The sequence below is a fragment of the Dendrobates tinctorius genome, unplaced genomic scaffold (assembly GCF_039654945.1).
Source record: "Dendrobates tinctorius isolate UK_male_01 unplaced genomic scaffold, ASM3965494v1 ptg000241l, whole genome shotgun sequence".
Taxonomy (NCBI): domain Eukaryota; kingdom Metazoa; phylum Chordata; class Amphibia; order Anura; family Dendrobatidae; genus Dendrobates; species Dendrobates tinctorius.
In genome coordinates, this window is record NW_027361908.1 from 406,825 (window position 1) to 425,531 (window position 18,707).

The window sequence follows — 18,707 nt, forward strand, 5'->3', positions numbered from 1 at the left end:
TATAGGCGGCCGTCCATGTTTCCCAACAGAGGATGTGGAAAAGCTGGTCAAAGCTATTAGGGCTACAATGGGCCTTAAGGAGGAAAAGACTCCTAAATCATTGGAGGATATGATGTTTGGAGGATTGGAGGAAAGGAAAAAACGCACCTTCCCTGTAAATGATAAAATAAAGGCCCTAATTGACAGCGAATGGAAAAAACCTGAGAGGTCAGGGGGCTTGCCTTCTACATCAAAAAGAAGGTACCCTTTTGAACAAAAGGATTCAGAGACCTGGGAAAAAATCCCAAAAATTGATGGGGCCGTAGCCAAATCCTCAAAAAAGTTATCTCTACCATTAGAGGACTCGGGCATGTTGAAAGACCCGCTTGATAAAAAAGCAGATGGTTTCCTAAAACATATCTGGGAAGCTTCGGCAGGTGGATTAAAGCCAGCGATAGCTATTACCTGTACTGCTCGTGCCCTCATGGTCTGGCTACAACAAATAGAAGACCAGATCAGGGATAGAGTTCCTAGGGACGAAATTCTGTCTAATCTGACACTGGTACACGGAGCAGCGGCTTTCCTAGTGGATTCCTCTGCAGATTCCGCAAGATTGACAGCTAGAGCAGCAAGCCTGTCAAATGCAGCAAGACGAGCCCTGTGGCTTAAAGGGTGTCCTGGAGATTTACCATCAAAACATAGGTTATGTTCCATTCCATGCGATGTCCAATTCCAAAAACTAGAAGAGATTCTGGAACATGCGGGTGATAGGAAGAAAAGCTTTCCCTGATTTCCGGGAGAACCTAAAAAGCAGCCCTTTCGGAGGAGGAGATTTAACAGGAGTCGTCTCCCGGGAGATAGAAAAAGCTGGGACTTTAAAGAAAGAAGAGGATCGGGCTATATGTTTAAAGGGCCCTCCACTTCCTCCAAAAAATCTCCCCAATGACATCGGACCGGAGATAGGGGGAAGGCTTTCTCTCTTCCTTTCCGCCTGGGCAAATATCTCCCCCAGTACATGGGTCCTAAACATAATAAAGGACGGTTTAAAAATAAAATTCATCCGTCTGCCCAGGCATACCTTCATAATGACACCCAGAAGGAAAGCCCAAGAGCAACAGCTCGCCCTGGAGACGGAAGTCTTGGGACTAGTGAAAAACAAGTCCTACATGAAGTCCCAGTGCAAGAAGGAGGAAGGGGGTTCTACGCCCCCCTCTTCTTAATGCAAAAACCAGACGGCTCTTGGAGAACCATTGTCAACCTGAGGAGACTCAATCAGTGGGTAGATAATTGCTCCTTCAAATTGGAGTCAATCAACACGGCCACAAAGATCCTGTTCCAGCATTGCCTCATGGCAGTGATACACTTAAAAGATGCCTACTATCACATCCCAATTCATCGGGAGTATCAAAAATATTTGAGAGTAGCGCTCTATGTCCAGGGGCAGGTGAAACACTACCAATACGCAGTCCTTCCGTTTGGCCTGTCTACAGCCCCCAGAGTATTCACCAAAGTGATGGCCGAAGTAATGTCTTTCTTCGTTCCAGGGACATAGTGATCGTCCCATACCTAGACGACTTTCTTGTAATAGGGAGATCGGAGTCCCACTGCGCACATCAAGTGAAGGAAGTGATAGCAATTCTAGTAGGACTAGGATGGATAGTAAACATCCCCAAGTCAAGGATAACCCCAGTAAAAAAGCAATCCTTCCTAGGGTTGATGTTGGTCTCCGAGCAACAACGCTGCCTCCTACCAGAGAGCAAAGTGACCAAGATAAGAGGCCTAGCTCGCACAGCAATATAAAGACCAAATATGACACTGAGGAACGCAATGTCCCTTTTAGGCTCGTTGACATCATGCATACCCGCAGTAGCATGGGCGCAGTACCACTTAAGGCAACTACAGTGGGAAGTTCTGTCAGCACAGAAACAATTAAAAGGACATTTAGAAGGCAAGCTATGTCTCTCAGTGGCTGTAAGAGATTCCCTGCTCTGGTGGACTGTAGAAAAGAATCTAACAGCTGGTGTCCCGTGGCAAAAACCAGTCGAGGACAACATTACAACAGACGCGAGTGCCACAAGATGTGGAGCACACCTGAGATCCCACTCAATACAGGGGACCTGGTCCTTGCTAGAAAAGGATCACGGTTCAAATGTAAAAGAACTATGGGCAGTGGAAAAAGCCATGAAACATTTCCTTCCTTTACTTCGGGGCCGCCACACCAGAGTCATGACGGACAATTAGGCAGTAGTAGCCTACATCAATCACCAGGGGGGAACGAGATCTCGGGGCCTCATGCAAATATCGGATCTACTCTTCCAGCTAGCAGAACAACATCTGTTATCCATCACAGCATTGCACATAAAGGGGGTAGAAAATATACAGGCAGACTTCCTGAGTCGCAGGCACCTAAGACAAGGGGAATGGTCCCTAAACCCCCAAGTCTTCCAACAAATAGTTCAGGCCTGGGGCAAACCAGAAATAGACCTGTTCGCTACCGCACACAACCGGAAGGTCAGGCAGTTCTGCTCACTAAATCAAAGGGAAAACCCCTTCACGGTAGATGCCCTATAAATACCCTGGAAGTTCATTCTGGCCTATGCATTTCCCCCGATAACAATGATCCCAGTAGTGGTCAGGAAAATCAGGGAGGATCGAGCGAAAATAATTCTTATAGCTCCGTTTTGGCCGAGGAGGCCTTGGTTCTCCCTTCTGAGACTCATGTCGGTGACAGATCCATGGATATTACCGGAGATTCCAGACCTGCTTTCCCAGGGACCAGTGGTCCACTCTCAGGTGAAAGGCTTCCATCTAGCAGCCTGGAATTTGAGAGGGTGCTACTGAGTCGTCAGGGATTCTCCAGGGTTAGTCTCCACCCTGTTGAAAAGTAGGAAACCTATAACATCCCAAATCTACGGTAGAACGTGGAAAAAGTTCCTAGACTTCCTGGGGGAACCCTTGGGGGATGTAGTGCCAGTGGGACCTATCCTAGAATTCTTACAGTCGGGGCTGCAACTGGGGTTAGCCACTAACACACTCAAATTCCAAGTCTCAGCTTTGGGGGCCCTATACAACTGCAACTTAGCAGCCAATAGGTGGGTGTCCCGATTCATAAAGTCCTGTGGCAGGTCAAGGCCGGTCATTATCCCAAAGATACCACCCTGGGACCTCAACCTAGTCTTAGAGGCCTTAACCAAAGATCCCTTTGAACCACTACTAGAGCTGTCACCAAAGCTACTTACACTTAAAACTGTCTTACTGGTAGCCTTAACATCAGCCCGAAGAGTGAGCGACCTACAAGCTCTATCTATATGTCCTCCATATACATAGATCTTGGATGACCGAGTGGTTCTAAGACCAGACCCGGCCTATCTCCCCAAGGTAGTCCAAAAGTTTCATAGGACTCAGGAGATCTCCTTGCCATCTTTCTGTAACAATCCTAGAAACCCTGGAGAGCAAAAGTTCCATACATTAGATGTAAGAAGAGCCATAGTACAATATATGTCAGTAACTAGTCAGTGGAGGAAAGATCAGTCCCTTTTTGTAGCCTTTCAGGGTAGTAGAAAAGGGCACGGGGTAGCTAAGAGTACCATTGCCAGATGGATCAGGGAGGCCATTATGTTATCCTACTCCGCAAGTGGCGCTCCGGTTCCAGAAGGCATCAAGGCTCACTCCACCAGAGCCGTGGCTACCTCCTGGGCAGAGAAGGCTGAGGTATCGATTGATCAGATTTGTAAAGCCGCTACTTGGTCCTCACCTTCAACCTTTTTTAAGCACTACCGACTTGATCTATCTTCCTCTACTGACCTAACCTTTGGTAGAAGGGTGCTTCAAGAGGTGGTCCCTCCCTAAGGTGTCTTATCGTACAAAAGTCTCTCATGTGTGCCGTCATGGGAGACGGGAAAACACCAAGGTTACTTACCGGTAGCCGGTTTTTCCGGAGCCCATGACTGCACCTCTATATTCCCCCCTTTTCACTCCTTTGGTGTGCACTATAGTTTGGGTGCTTTTTTTTTTAGTTAGATATAATGTGGTGATAGTTTTACCATGTGTACTAACCCAGGGGGCCTCTCATGCTCTGTAAACCAACTGAAGCGAGGGAGAGGTACCGCTCCTTTTATCTTCAGTAGGGTTCCTGTCCTGACTGGGCGGATCCCCTCTCTCATGTGTGCCGTCATGGGCTCTGGAAAAACCGGCTACCAGTAAGTAACCTTGGTGTTTTGCCACTTAATCTGAGAGTAGTATAATGTAGAGGACGAAACCCTGACTCCAGTAATGTCACTTTCTGGGCTGCCTAGTGTACACTCCCTGACAGAAGTTATGTCTCTTATCCATGTTATGTAAATAAAAGCTTATAACCTGACGGTAAATTCATCCATTGGTTGTATAAACTATTCTTTTGAAAGCTGAAACCCTCCGAAATGTGGTTTAGGTTAAGAAAGTAAATTGCCATCAATGCAGAAATATTGATCATTTAATGGACATAGAATGGTGAGATTTTGGCAAGACAAAAGTTTTGTCGCTTGGTCATATCAGTCTGATAATATGCTATATTAATGAGTTTGTGTGTTCATTTTCAGGATCTGGATTATTTAAAGGTAATATACCATCTATACAAGAGTGATTCTGAGGATGAAGAACAGGCAACTATCGCAGCCAAACTAAAGAGAGAAGAACAAAGAAGGTCTGAACAGTGTGGAAGTCACCTGTATAATTCTCTAAAAGAAATCCTTATTAGGTCACAGTCAGACGGCCGTATTTCTTGTACGAGGATCGCATTGCAGAGCACGGACTGGCCGTTGGCTCTCCTGACCTGAGGGTGACAGCTGCATAGAGATAAATGTTGTCACGCTCAGGTCAGGAGATCCGATGGACAGTTCCATGATTGCGATGCTATCGTCGTCCGTGTCATACAGCCATCTGACGGCGCCCTTACCCTGAGTGGAAAAGAGTCAAAAACTATGAGAATACTTGAACTTTTCCAAAATCTTTTGGGGAATAATGTAGCAAGTGCATTCTCTCTAATGGTGATTACAGTCAGGCAAAATTGTGTCATTTCGAGGGAATCTGTCTCCTGGTTTTAGCCACCTAAGCTGAAAACACCGTATGTAGGGGCAGAGACCCTGATTCCAGTGATGTGTCATTTGCTGAGCCGCTTGCAGTAATTTTGCTAAAATCACTTTTTTCAGCAGGAGGTTATCATTAAAGGACAAGTAAACCTGCTGCCTGGTAGTTAAGCATATTCATGAGTGCTGTATAACCTTGCCCACATCACTAATTGGCGCTGTACATGGGCAGAAAGCTGCCAATCAGTGTGGGCGGGATTATACAGAGCTCAGCATTCAGAGCATTTTATCAACACTGTAGCAACCAATACAGTAAGTGATACATCTCTGGCCTCAGGGTCACTGCCCGTACATCATCCACATCTCAGACAGGGTAGCAAAAATCTGGTGACAGAATCACTTAAATTATATGTTTATGCTGCAATTTGATGTTCTGTATTTGACAAATGGAGCTCTTCTAACTATATTTATTAGAGATTTAGCATATATTTTGGCCATTCTTAAAAATATAAAGGGGTGAATATTTAAGGTTTTTTTAGATAGTGATTGATGTGCAAAAATATAGAAGTGCAGTATGGAAGAGGAATACAAGCAGGATGTTGTGTTTTAAAAGAAAGCCACATTATTTGTTTCACAACAAACTAACTGAACTTTAGGTTTTCCTATCTAAATTATCTTAAAGGGGTTGTTGGGACTTCTAGATTGATGGCCTATCCTTAAAAAAGGTCATTAATATTTGATCAGTGGTGGAGTGTCACCAGCATCCCCGTTGATCAGCTGTTCAGAGTATCAATGGCGACGGCATGCGCTGCGTTGCAGCATAGCACAGCTTTGTCAACTGTATAGTGGCCTCAGGCGAGCCTTGGGAGCTCTGGGAGAACCGGCGCCGATATCGGTGGCACTGCGCTGGAACAGGAGGTGGGTATAAGCTATTTTTCTTTTTCAAATGTAGTTTTTAAGAATCAGTTGTCAGTTGGCATGGGCTCAGGAGGCTCCCGTGGTTCGTGGACCCGCTGTACCATGGACCGAGGAGAGCCTGGAGGGGCGTAGCTAATGGTCGGGTTAGGCTTGGCTCCAGATGGATGCCAGGTGGTACTCCAGGACAGACCTCGAATGCACGGCAGCTGACCCTCAAAGTGATAGGACATTCTAACGGCAGATGCAGGCAGCTACTGTAGGTATACTGTCACAGCTGATTCACAGACAGTAAGGTACTGGCAGCCACGGCTGGTATGCAGACAGGCGCTGGCAAGTACAGGTGATGTACAGGCAGACACGACTGGTATAAAGGCAGGTCGGTGCAGGCGGGCTCGGCTGATATACAGGCAGGTAGGCAATGCTGATATACCGGCAGGCATGTGCTGGTGGGCACGGCTGATATACAGGCAAATGGGCACGGCTGGTATACTGGCAGACAGGACAGCATGGCTGATATACCGGCAGGCAGGTGGGCATGGCTAATATACCGGCAGGCAAGTCCTGGTGGGCATGGCTAATATACCGGCAGGCAAGTCCTGGTGGGCTCGGCTGATATACAGGCAAATGGGCACAGCTGATATACTGGCAGACAGGACGACATGGCTGATATACCGGCAGGCAGGTGGGCATGGCTAATATACTGGAAGGAAGTTGCTGGTGGGCACGGCTGATATACAGGCAAATGGGCACAGGTGATATACTGGCAGGCAGGATGGCACAGCTCATATACTGGCAGGCAGATGTTGGCAGTCATAGCTGATATACAGGCAGGAAGATGCTGGCAGTCATAGCTGGTATACTGGCAGGCAGGTACTGATGGGCACAGCTGATACATAGGAAAATGTATACTGGCAGAGGTAGGGCTCAGTTCAGGCTGGACGGCCAGGAACAGCTTCAGGAAGAACTGGGTCATAGACGGGAAAGGTTCCAGTCCGCAGGTTTGGACAGACTGAGAACCATAGGTGCAGGCAGGCATGAAACCGCAGGTACGGACAGGCAGGGAACCTCCAATTCTCACAGAACAGACAAGAGCAGGGTCACATAGAACAGACAGGGTTAGGTACACACACAACAAACACAAGGACAGATAGGACCAGATTCACACAGGGGGCTTACAATGAAGTAGCAAGTGTACACACAGATCACTAATGTTGCACAGCAACAACAGAATAGAGATAGGTACTTATTCAGACCCAGTAGGCATTGGTTCAGACACTGCAGGTTATACAATAGTGATAGGTACTGGTACAGACACAGCAGAGTTAGAGAGTGATTCAGATTTAGATGCAAACAGGTTCAGGGATAGGTCCTAATTCAGACTAGATCAGGTACAGGTTCAGGGTACAGGCCTGGGCATACGGACCCAGGGAAACGGGTTCAGGCCTGGACATACAGTCCAGGGAAAACAGGTTCAGAGTTCAGCGACATGGACAGCTTAGTAGTTGCACCAACACTAAAGTAGAATGTTGCTCAGGCACCTCCCAACAGGTGGAGTGGTGAGCACGGCCAGTAGTGGTGAGTAAGTAGGTACCCTGCATGGTGGGGGGTGAGAAGACATGCAGGGACGCAGGCAGTGGTGTTACATATGTGTAATATACAACCCTATTAAAGGATGGTTAATAAAGGTTGTGACTTGTTAAATTCTGAGTACAAAATACAGTGGTTGGACAAAATAATGGAAACACCAGGAAACATCAACAGAAGTTAGTTTAATATGGTGTAGGTCCACCTTTTGCGGCGATTACAACCTCAATTCTCTGAGGTATGGATTCATACAAGGTGTGAATTCTTTCCAAAGGAATTGTAGCCCATTCTTCAGTTAAAGCACCCTTCAGTGCTTTGAGCGACGATGGCGGCGGAAATCGGCGTCTAACTTGAATCTCTAAAATCGTCCATAAATGCTCAATAATGTTGAGGTCTGGGGATTGTGTGGGCCAGATGAGATGCTCAACTTCATTACAATGTTCCTCGTGCCATGCTTTAACGATTCTAGCTGTATGAATTGGTGCATGATCATCCTGAAAGATGACGTTCCCCTCCGGGAACAGTGCTTGAACCATAGGATGCACTTGGTCGCCCAAAATGCCTAAATAATCGCAGCTGTTAATTCTTCCATGAAGGGATATCATTGGCCCGGCGGATATCCACGAAATAGCACCCCAGATCATCACAGAACCTCCGCCATGTCTTACGGTTGGGAGAAGGCAGTCTGGATGGAATGCTTCTTTCAGCTGTCTCCACACATACACTCGGCCTGAGATCGGAAATAGGATAAACGATGATTCGTCTGAGAATATTACATGCTTCCACTGCTCGAGGGACCAATTCTGGAGGTTTCTACACCACTCTAAATGCTTGTAAACATTTGTCATTGAGAGCAGCGGTTTTCGAATTGCAGCTCTTCCGTGGAATCCAGATTTGTGCAGCTCCCGACGAACAGTTTTCGTGGAAACTGGGTTCTGTAGGTGTTCATTGAGCTCAGCAGTGATTTTCAGAGCCGTGGTCTTGCCATCCTCTCTCACATTTCGCTTTAGAGTCCGACGGTCTCCCTCAGTCAACTTCGACTTTCGGACGGACCTGTGCTTTGCTGCGGACTTTTTCCTTCTCTTTCAAATGCAGTCATTACTTTGGAGGCAGTACCTCTTGACACGCCAAGCATTCGGGCACTTTCTGTTACACTAGCGCCTGCTATACGAGCACCAACAATTTGGCCTCTTTGAAAATCCGAGAGGTCTGCCATTGGTACCAGGTTCTCATCAATGTTCTTACAATTCTGCAAAACAAACAGTTAATTTACATACACATATCACATAACACAAATAATCAACTACAAAACATTACCATATGACACGGTTTGCATGTTTATAACATGTTCGAAGATTATGATGCCAAAACGTTAGGCGTTCCCATTATTTTGTCCAACCCCTGTAAGTACAAATAGTAGAAAATAGTTCTCTAACCTGACAGTGTCAAATATTCCTCTCAAGCACTTTATTGAGGGACTTAATTATTAATGGGGTTGTCTCCTCTCCTATAAGTAAATTTGCAAAATGCCTGTAAAAAAAGCAACTTTACAATTTACTTCTTAAACCTTGTTTCTGTTCTCAAGAATAGAGGAATTTTTAAATATACTGTGTACTGTGAGTTGTCTCGGTTACCGGCCACCACCAGACTCCAAGGCAAGGAGTGTAGTCGCTACAAGCGCTTTGCTTTAGAACTTGTAATGAATGCTCTGAAGCCCTGTGCTCTTCCATTGCTGTCGTGTGGGAGCTAATCTGCCGCTACGTGCAGCGAAATAAAGAATATATACAAAAAAAAAGAGCTCAGCCATGGGCGGAGCTTAGTGGCGGCCATGCGCAGTCCGACGCAGCTCCAGGAAACGATAGTGTGAAACTAGCCTGTGTGTTTCAGTTGGCTCCACAATCATGGGAAAGACTGCTAACTTGACAGATGTCAAGAAGGCAGTCACTGACACACTCCACAAGGAGTGTAAGCCACAAAAGGTCATTGATAAAGAAGTGGGCTGTTCAGAATGCTGTTGTAGGAGGAGCCGTCCCCTCTGTGTGCCTGGGCCGGAACCAAGGGGGCTGTCGCCAAGGTTCCTAGGGAAACTTTCCGGGGGACAGAATTAGAGGAAAGGACATAGAGAGTTCCAGAGAGGTTGGGGGAGGAGCCTGTATAAACAGGTCTGAAGACGCCAGGAGGGGTGAGTCAGCAGAACAGGAGAGGTGGAGGAAGGAAGCCAGGAAGCGCCAGAAAGCCAGAGCAGAGCGGGGAGAGCAGCGACCAGAGAGACTCCAGGGAGACTCGCCACAGGCAGAAAGGAGACTGCACCTAGCCGTCCAGGAGGGAGACGCCGACCATTCAGCCGCACTCCTAGTGGCCGTCACCGCCCGACTCCACCTCACAGGTGTGGCCCATCCGCTCCTGCCCGCGGCAGCCGCCGCCCGACCACCCTGCGGGTGTGGCACGTACGCCCACGGTAGCCGTCACCCGACTCCACCCCGCGGGTGCGGTCCGTCCGCTCCCTCCCGCAGCAGACGCCGCCACACTCCGCCCCACGGGTGCGGCCCGTCTGTTCCCGCCCTCAGCAGCCGCCACCGGACTCCGCCCAGTGTGTGCGGCCCGTCAGCTCCCGCCTACAGCAGACGACACCCCGCTCCAGTTCGCGGCTGCAGCCTACCTGCTGCCACCCGCGACCGACGCCGCCTCACTCCAGTTCGCGGCTGCGGCATGTCCGCTGCCAGCCGCGGTCCCTGCAGCTCCGTTCGGGGCTGCAGCCTCCATTCTCCAGCCCCCAAGTGGCACTGCACCGCTGGAGGGCGCCACCTTGCGGAACTCTTCCGGGGCCTGTTGTGCCCCCACCTCGCCTGGTCACAGGAACGCCCGAAGTCTTCGTCAGATCCTCGTCGGCTGGGCCCAGCAGCTGCAACGCCGAAGCATCATCGTTCAGGACCCTGCCGGATGTCAGAGAGGATAAGTGACACTTTTATACCATACCGCGGCCCTATAGTGACCCGCCCTCGCCGGGTTAGTCGTGTTCGCATTACCGTGTGTTTCTTGTATTGATCCCCTGCGAGGGCAGTTATATTTAGCTTGTTCGGTTGCTCAAGACAGCCCCAAAGGCATATATACAGTGGGGAAAAAAAGTATTTAGTCAGTCAGCAATAGTGCAAGTTCCACCACTTAAAAAGATGAGAGGCGTCTGTAATTTACATCATAGGTAGACCTCAACTATGGGAGACAAACTGAGAAAAAAAAATCCAGAAAATCACATTGTCTGTTTTTTTTTTTCATTTTATTTGCATATTATTTCATCTCAATACTTTGTGATATATCCTTTGTTGGCAATGACAGAGGTCAAACGTTTTCTGTAAGTCTTCACAAGGTTGCCACACACTGTTGTTGGTATGTTGGCCCATTCCTCCATGCAGATCTCCTCTAGAGCAGTGATGTTATTGGCTTTTCGCTTGGCAACACGGACTTTCATCTCCCTCCAAAGGTTTTCTATAGGGTTGAGATCTGGAGACTGGCTAGGCCACTCCAGGACCTTGAAATGCTTCTTACGAAGCCACTCCTTCGTTGCCCTGGCGGTGTGCTTTGGATCATTGTCATGTTGAAAGACCCAGCCACGTTTCATCTTCAATGCCCTTGCTGATGGAAGGAGGTTTGCACTCAAAATCTCACGATACATGGCCCCATTCATTCTTTCATGTACCCGGATCAGTCGTCCTGGCCCCTTTGCCGAGAAACAGCCCCAAAGCATGATGTTTCCACCACCATGCTTTACAGTAGGTATTGTGTCTGATGGATGCAACTCAGTATTCTTTTTCCTCCAAACACGACAAGTTGTGTTTCTACCAAACAGTTCCAGTTTGGTTTCATCAGACCATAGGACATTCTCCCAAAACTCCTCTGGATCATCCAAATGCTCTCTAGCAAACTTCAGACGGGCCCGGACATGTACAGGCTTAAGCAGTGGGACACGTCTGGCACTGCAGGATCTGAGTCCATGGTGGCGTAGTGTGTTACTTATGGTAGGCCTTGTTACATTGGTCCCAGCTCTCTGCAGTTCATTCACTAGGTCCCCCCGCGTGGTTCTGGGATTTCTGCTCACCGTTCTTGTGATCATTCTGACCCCACGGGGTGGGATTTTGCGTGGAGCACCAGATCGAGGGAGATTATCAGTGGTCTTGTATGTCTTTCTTTTTTATAATTATTGCTCCCACAGTTGATTTCTTCACTCCAAGCTGGTTGGCTATTGCAGATTCAGTCTTCCCAGCCTGGTGCAGGGCTACAATTTTGTTTCTGGTGTCCTTTGACAGCTCTTTGGTCTTCACCATAGTGGAGTTTGGAGTCAGACTATTTGAGGGTGTGCACAGGTGTCTTTTTATACTGATAACAAGTTTAAACAGGTGCCATTACTACAGGTAATGAGTGGAGGAAAGAGGAGACTCTTAAAGAAGAAGTTACAGGTCTGTGAGAGCCAGAAATCTTGATTGCTTGTTTCTGACCAAATACTTATTTTCCACCATAATATGCAAATAAAATGAAAAAAAAACAGACAATGTGATTTTCTGGATTTTTTTTTCTCAGTTTGTCTCCCATAGTTGAGGTCTACCTATGATGTAAATTACAGACGCCTCTCATCTTTTTAAGTGGTGGAACTTGCACTATTGCTGACTGACTAAATACTTTTTTTCCCCACTGTAGATATAAAAGTTACACCTTAAAGCTCAAACTGTCTCATGCCTCGTCACTGCATCCCCCGTACCTGCGAGTACTACACTGCATCCAAGTATACTAATGGAAAGTTGATTGGAAGGAAAAAAGTGTGGTAGAAAAAGGTGCACAAGCAACCGGATTAACCGCAGCCTTGAAAGGATTGTTAGGAAAAGGCCATTCAACAATTGGGGGAGATTCACAAGGAGAGGATTGCTGCTGGAGTCATTGCTTCAAGAGTCACCACACACAGACGTATCCAGGACACTCATGACCAATAGACAACGCCAGTAGCTTCTTACCTGGGCCAAGGAAAAAAACTGGACTGTTGCTCAGTGGTCCAAGGTGTTGTTTTCAGATGAAACCAAGGTCGCAGAGTCTGGAAGAAGAGTGGAGAGGCAACAATCCAAGCTGCTTGAGGTCTAGTGTGAAGTTTCCACAATCAGTGATGGTTTGGGGAGCCATGTCATCTGCTGGTGTAGGTCCACTGTGTTTTATCAAGACCAAAGTCAGGGTAGCCATCTACCAGGAAATTTTAAGGCACTTCATGCTTCCCTCTGCTGACACGCTTTTTGGAGATGGAAATTTCATTCTCCAGCAGGACTTGGCACCTGTCCACACTGCCAAAAGTACCAATACCTGGTTTCAAAACACCAAAATCACTGTGCTTGATTGGCCAGTAATCTCACCTGAACTTAACCCCGTAGAGAATCTATGGGGTATTGTCAAGAGGAAGATGAGACACCAGACCCAACAATGCAGACGAGCTGAAGGCTGCTATCAAAGCAACCTGGGCTTCCATAACACCTCAGCAGTGCCACAGGCTGATCGCCTCCATGCCACGCCGCATTGATGCAGTAATTGATGCAAAAGGAGCCCGACCAAGTACTGAGTGCATTTACTGAACATACATTTCAGTAGGCCAACAGTTAAAATCATTTTCCAAGCTGGTGTTATAAAGTATTCTAATTTACTGAGATAATGACTTTTGGGTTTTCACTGTCTAAGCCATAATCATCAACATTAACAGAAATAAACACGCGAAATAGATCACTCTGTTTGTGTATGAAGGCAAAAATAAGCTGGATGTGTAGCAGCGGTAGTGTGGGCGCATAAAGTCAACTGCAGGTAGAGCCCTAAACCACCTAGGAGAATATAAAACTATAGCGAGAAAACAATATACCCGCGCTATAGGACAGAATGTGTTTGATTAAACACTAAAAACAATGTATGTTAAATTCCTGTTGAGGGAGGGTGATGCTTGAAGATGTTTTAGCAGTAGGGATGGTTGGGTCAGATATGTGAGGTCAAACTAGAGTAAGGAAAAAGGAATATTTATTAAAATTGCGGTATGTTAGGGCACTGTGTTGAATTTACAGTATATTAGTGCTCTCTTTAACATTAAAGTAAACAATTGCTTGTCAGGAGGTGCTACTAAATATAACTTAATACCTATAGGATAAAAAACATGTACTCTAAAAAATACCTAGTGACCCTTCAGGATGTGACTTGTCAGTGTGGAGGAATACTGCAGGTGACAGAATTGAAAAAACTTGTTACCTTTAGCAGTGCTGCGGACAAAAGCTGTTTTTCAGTCAAGGCGGTAGCGGTGAAAGAAGTTGTACTTAGCTTGGAGTCTTTGTTTGTCGGCTTGCAGGCGTGTTCTGCGAGCGCTGTCCCGGCCGGTGACAAGCGCTCGCTCAGCTTGGAGTGCAGAGATCCTTGCGCAATACTCGTCGCAAACGGCCTGCCGTTCGGGTCACGTGACTCGTGCAGTCACGTGATGCCCCCAGGAGACGTACGGATCGCAGTAGGAGCCTAAAGACCAACGCTGTTTGTATATGACTTTCACTTTATGTACTGAAGAACTGAAATAAATTAACTTTTTGATGATATTCTAATTTTGTGAGAAGCACCTGTATCTGTATGGACGGACTATGGATAGCATGTTGTGATACCCCAGAATGATTATTTTTCATGCCTTGTGTTATCCAAACTCTAGAAGAATTGTTGGTTGTTGGCTCCTGGGATTCTGATTTGTAACGCTTAACTCTCACAGGCAGATTGATTTATCCTGCTGGAGTAATATTATTTATACCACTGAGTTTTTACTAATCAGATGGGAACACTTTACCAGCAGCAGCTGAAAGGTTTTTATTTTTTTAATACATCCACGGGGCTGAGATTGTTCAGAACATTTGTACTTTGCGTTAATTAAAAACCCCCGTGGAACAAGGGAAAGCTTTTAGATTGTAGCGTTCTTATTGTTTTCCCTTCTGCCATGGCCTTGCCAAATTAATTTATAGATACAGCGGGGGTTCATAACAGGGCTGCATTCATTTTTTTCATAGTCAAATAATTGTGTGCTAATAACAAATATTCAACTGATTTTATACAGGCAACGTGACAAAAAGCTCGCAGATCTTAGAGATCAGAAGCAACGCTATTTCCCTGGCATGTGGAATGTCAGCAGCGTCATGCTTGGGGGTCTCGGATCAGAACCACCTTTACAGGGTAATCTCTTCTATTCATTAATATCTACTTATTACGGTAATTACCACGGTCAATGTCCGTTGCTTTTTACAGCGATTGTCTAGTTTAGAAAAAACATTTTCAAATATTCTAGTGGGGAATTCTGTGTTAATAAAGTCCACCACTCACTCCTTTTTGGCCAATGTGAAGCACACCTACAAAGTGGAGAACCCAAGGCAGATAATACAAATTAGTATTAGGATATATGTTATAAACTTGGAACAAATTGCTTGTTATAAATCAACAATTAATGTAGGCAACCAGTCCTGTACCAGTGGTCCTATTGGCACACATAGGGTCTCTTTTCTCATCAGGCTTGCACAATAGTAAAGAGAATTTTCAGCATGCTAAGTTCACAGTCATATAAAAATCATCTGACTTTCATCCAGAAAAAAAACACACAATTTTTCATCCGTATTGTTATGGATATATCATTTTTAAACTTCGGCAATGAATGAAATCTACAAGAGCAAATACAGTTTGACATGTTAAGAACTGCAATGTGTCCGTCAAAAATGAACGCAAGTCAGATGATCCATATTGATATCCAATTTTTTGGTGCACCAATAGACTTGAATAGGTGAACCTCATCCAAAATATGGAAGGGGACTGGTGCATGCTGCAACTTTTTCTTTTAATGCTGACATTTGGTCCATATAAGAAAACAAAATGGTCCTCTGAACAGCCCTATTGATTAACATTGGTCCGAGTGCTGTTTGTGTGTTGGGAGTTTTTTTCACAAATGGCACTCGGACCGAAAATAAGGTCGTGTGAACTTAGCCTAGTATGGGACCAGCATTCAGTGAACTGGATTTCCAAGGTTACAGTTTCTCTCTTGATTTATGCTCAAGATCAAAATTTAAGTTTGCATCTTATACTCTATATGGGATAGAGGAAAATGTATTTCCTGTTTGCTAGAGGTCCACCCGACGAGGCCCTCATTGATCCCGACAACAGGGCTCTCTATTCATTTTTTTTTTTTTTGTTTAACAAGAAACTTCTAAATGTACTCTTCCATCTAATACAGTCATATGTTAAAGTATGGGCACCCCTATTAATGTTAACCTTTTTTCTTTATAACAATTTTGGTTTTTGCAACAGCTATTTCAGTTTCATATATCTAATAACTGATGGACTCCGTTATATTTCTGGATTCAAATGAGGTTTATTGTACTAACAGAAAATGTCCAATCTGCATTTAAACAAAATTTGACCGGTGCAAAAGTATGGGAACCCTTATCATTTTCTTGATTTGAACACTCCTAACTACTTTTTACTGACTTCCTGAAGCACTAAATTGGTTTTGTAACCTCATTGAGCTTTGAACTTCATAGCCAGGTGTATCAAATCATGAGAAAAGTTATTTAAGGTGGCCACTTGTAAGTAGTTCTCCTATTTGATTCTCCTATGAAGAGTGGCATCATGGGCTCCTCAAAACAACTCTCAAATGATCTGAAAACAAAGATTATTCAACATAGCTTTTCAGGGGAAGGATACAAAAAGTTGTCTCAGAGATTTAACCTGTCAGTTTCCACTGTGAGGAACATAGTAAGGAAATGGAAGAACACAGGTACAGTTCTTGTTAAGCCCAGAAGTGGCAGGCCAAGAAAAATATCAGAAAGGCAGAGAAGAAGAATGGTGAGAACAGTCAAGGACAATCCACAGACCACCTCCAAAGACCTGCAGCATCATCTTGCTGCAGATGGTGTCACTGTGCATCGGTCAACAATACAGCGCACTTTGCACAAGGAGAAGCTGTATGGGAGAGTGATGAGAAAGAAGCCGTTTCTGCAAGCACGCCACAAACAGAGTCGCCTGAGGTATGCAAAACACATTTGGACAAGCCAGTTACATTTTGGAAGAAGGTCTTGTGGACTGATGAAACAAAGATTGAGTTGTTTGGTCATACAAAAAGGCGTTATGCATGGAGGCTAAAAAACACAGCATTCCAAGAAAAACACTTGCTACCCACAGTAAAATTTGGTGGAGGTTCCATCATGCTTTGGGGCTGTGTGGACAATGCCGGCACAGGGAATCTTGTTAAAGTTGATGGTCGCATGGATTCAACTCAGTATCAGCAGATTCTTGACAATAATGTGCAAGAATCAGTGACGAAGTTGAAGTTACGCAGGGGATGGTATTTCAGCAAGACAATGATCCAAAACACCGCTCCAAATCTACTCAGGCATTCATGCAGAGGAACAATTACTATGTTCTGGAATGGCCATCCCAGTCCCCAGACCTGAATATCATTGAACATCTGTGGAATGATTTGAAGCGGGCTGTCCATGCTCGGCAACCATCAAACTTAACTGAACTGGAATTATTTTGTAAACCGGAATGGTCACAAATACCTTCATCCAGGATCCAGGAACTCATTAATAGCTACAGGAAGCGACTAGAGGTTGTTATTTTTGCAAAAGGAGGATCTATGAAATATTAATGTCACTTTTATGTTGAGGTGCCCATACTTTTGCACCGGTCAAATTTTGTTAAAATGCAGATTGCACATTTTCTGTTAGTACAATAAACCTCATTTGAATCCAGAAATATAACTGAGTCCATCAGTTATTAGATATATGAAACTGAAATAGCTGTTGCAAAAACCAAAATTGTTATAAAGAAAAAAGGTTAACATTAATAGGGGTGCCCAAACTTTAACATATGACTGTATCTGTATTAGACAGTCTTGTAATTCATCTCTTCACCATTTTCTTGCAGATGTGGACTGTGAAATAAAGGAAGCCACAGATATCCTAAATGAGGTAATAGTGAAATGTGAAATAAGTACACACACACGTGTTGGAAGGATCACACTATTTGTTTTAGGATGATGTATACCAGTTCTTTCTATCAGTGGAACCTCTGTAATTTTTGCAATAAAACTGAGGTTCTTACGATCAGATCTGGGCACGCATCTGCAAATTCCTATCACACTCAATAATAAGGTGCTTCTACTAACATACTTTATAGTGTTAAATCACTGATGTCTGTAACCACCTTCATTTACCGCAAAATCAATTATAAGTGAGGAAAAAAAAATAGTGAATCAAGATAAGATCACTTTTAGGAATTAAAATGGCTGTTAAAGTTGGTATATCTACCTAGGATGTAGTGGCGAGGTGATTTATAGCCCATAATGTGTGGCTTGAGACTATCTGCCAGCTTGATACTTTAGTACCAGGTCTAGCAAACAGCTATACAAAGTAGGCTTCCAGATGGCGACTTTTCTCAATAGTCCTGCATAGAAGAGCATAATCTGGATGTGTACATGCTGGAGGAAGGGGCAATAAATATGGTAAGCTGGAGCTAGAGGGATACTGCCAGTCAGAGGAGGTGCTTGACACAAGTTGTGATAGTGTGGTGGGAATACTTGATGGGAGTAAAGTGTGAACCCCTGAATGTAAGATATGGGTGTTCTTTCTAAGAAACAGCTTTAACTATCATTATACTCGTAATGGGGGCTCTTTGTGTCACTACTGTGGGGGGGTGCCGGTGCTGGATGTGCCTTGCGACCATAGTTTTAGGCGCTCGCTCAAAACACATTTGTTCAGAGCGGCCTATCACATTCAGTAATCAAAGTCATGTTTGTGTGTGTGTGTAGCCCATTCACTATCTCCATCTAACCCCCACCCCCTGAAGATGGCTGGACCGTCATTGTAAATACATCATTGTAAATACAAACCTATGCTTTGTATCTCCCCCACCTCATTGTAGATTGTAAGCTCCCACAAGCAGGGTCGTCTTATTTCGCTTTAATTATTGTATTGTTAACGTTGTTACTTATGACTGTTGTGTTTGAAACTGTTCAACTGTAAAGCGCTGCGGAATATGTTGGCGCTATATAAATAAAGATTATTATTATTATTATTATCTCTCAGAGCTGAATGTGGTTCTCAAGGTCAGAAAGGCTGGGGACCACTGGTGAGATTA

At 45.1% G+C, this 18,707-nt stretch overlaps 1 protein-coding gene across 1 annotated transcript in view; it reads left to right on the top strand.

The window, feature by feature from the left end:
- The window catches only part of CCDC87 (coiled-coil domain containing 87), a 107,906-nt gene that overhangs the window by 77,400 nt on the left and 11,799 nt on the right, over window positions 1–18,707 (top strand). The window contains 3 exon segments of the mRNA XM_073556883.1: window positions 4,557–4,660; window positions 14,641–14,756; window positions 17,496–17,539. Of these exon segments, the coding sequence (XP_073412984.1) occupies window positions 4,557–4,660; window positions 14,641–14,756; window positions 17,496–17,539 (264 nt within the window).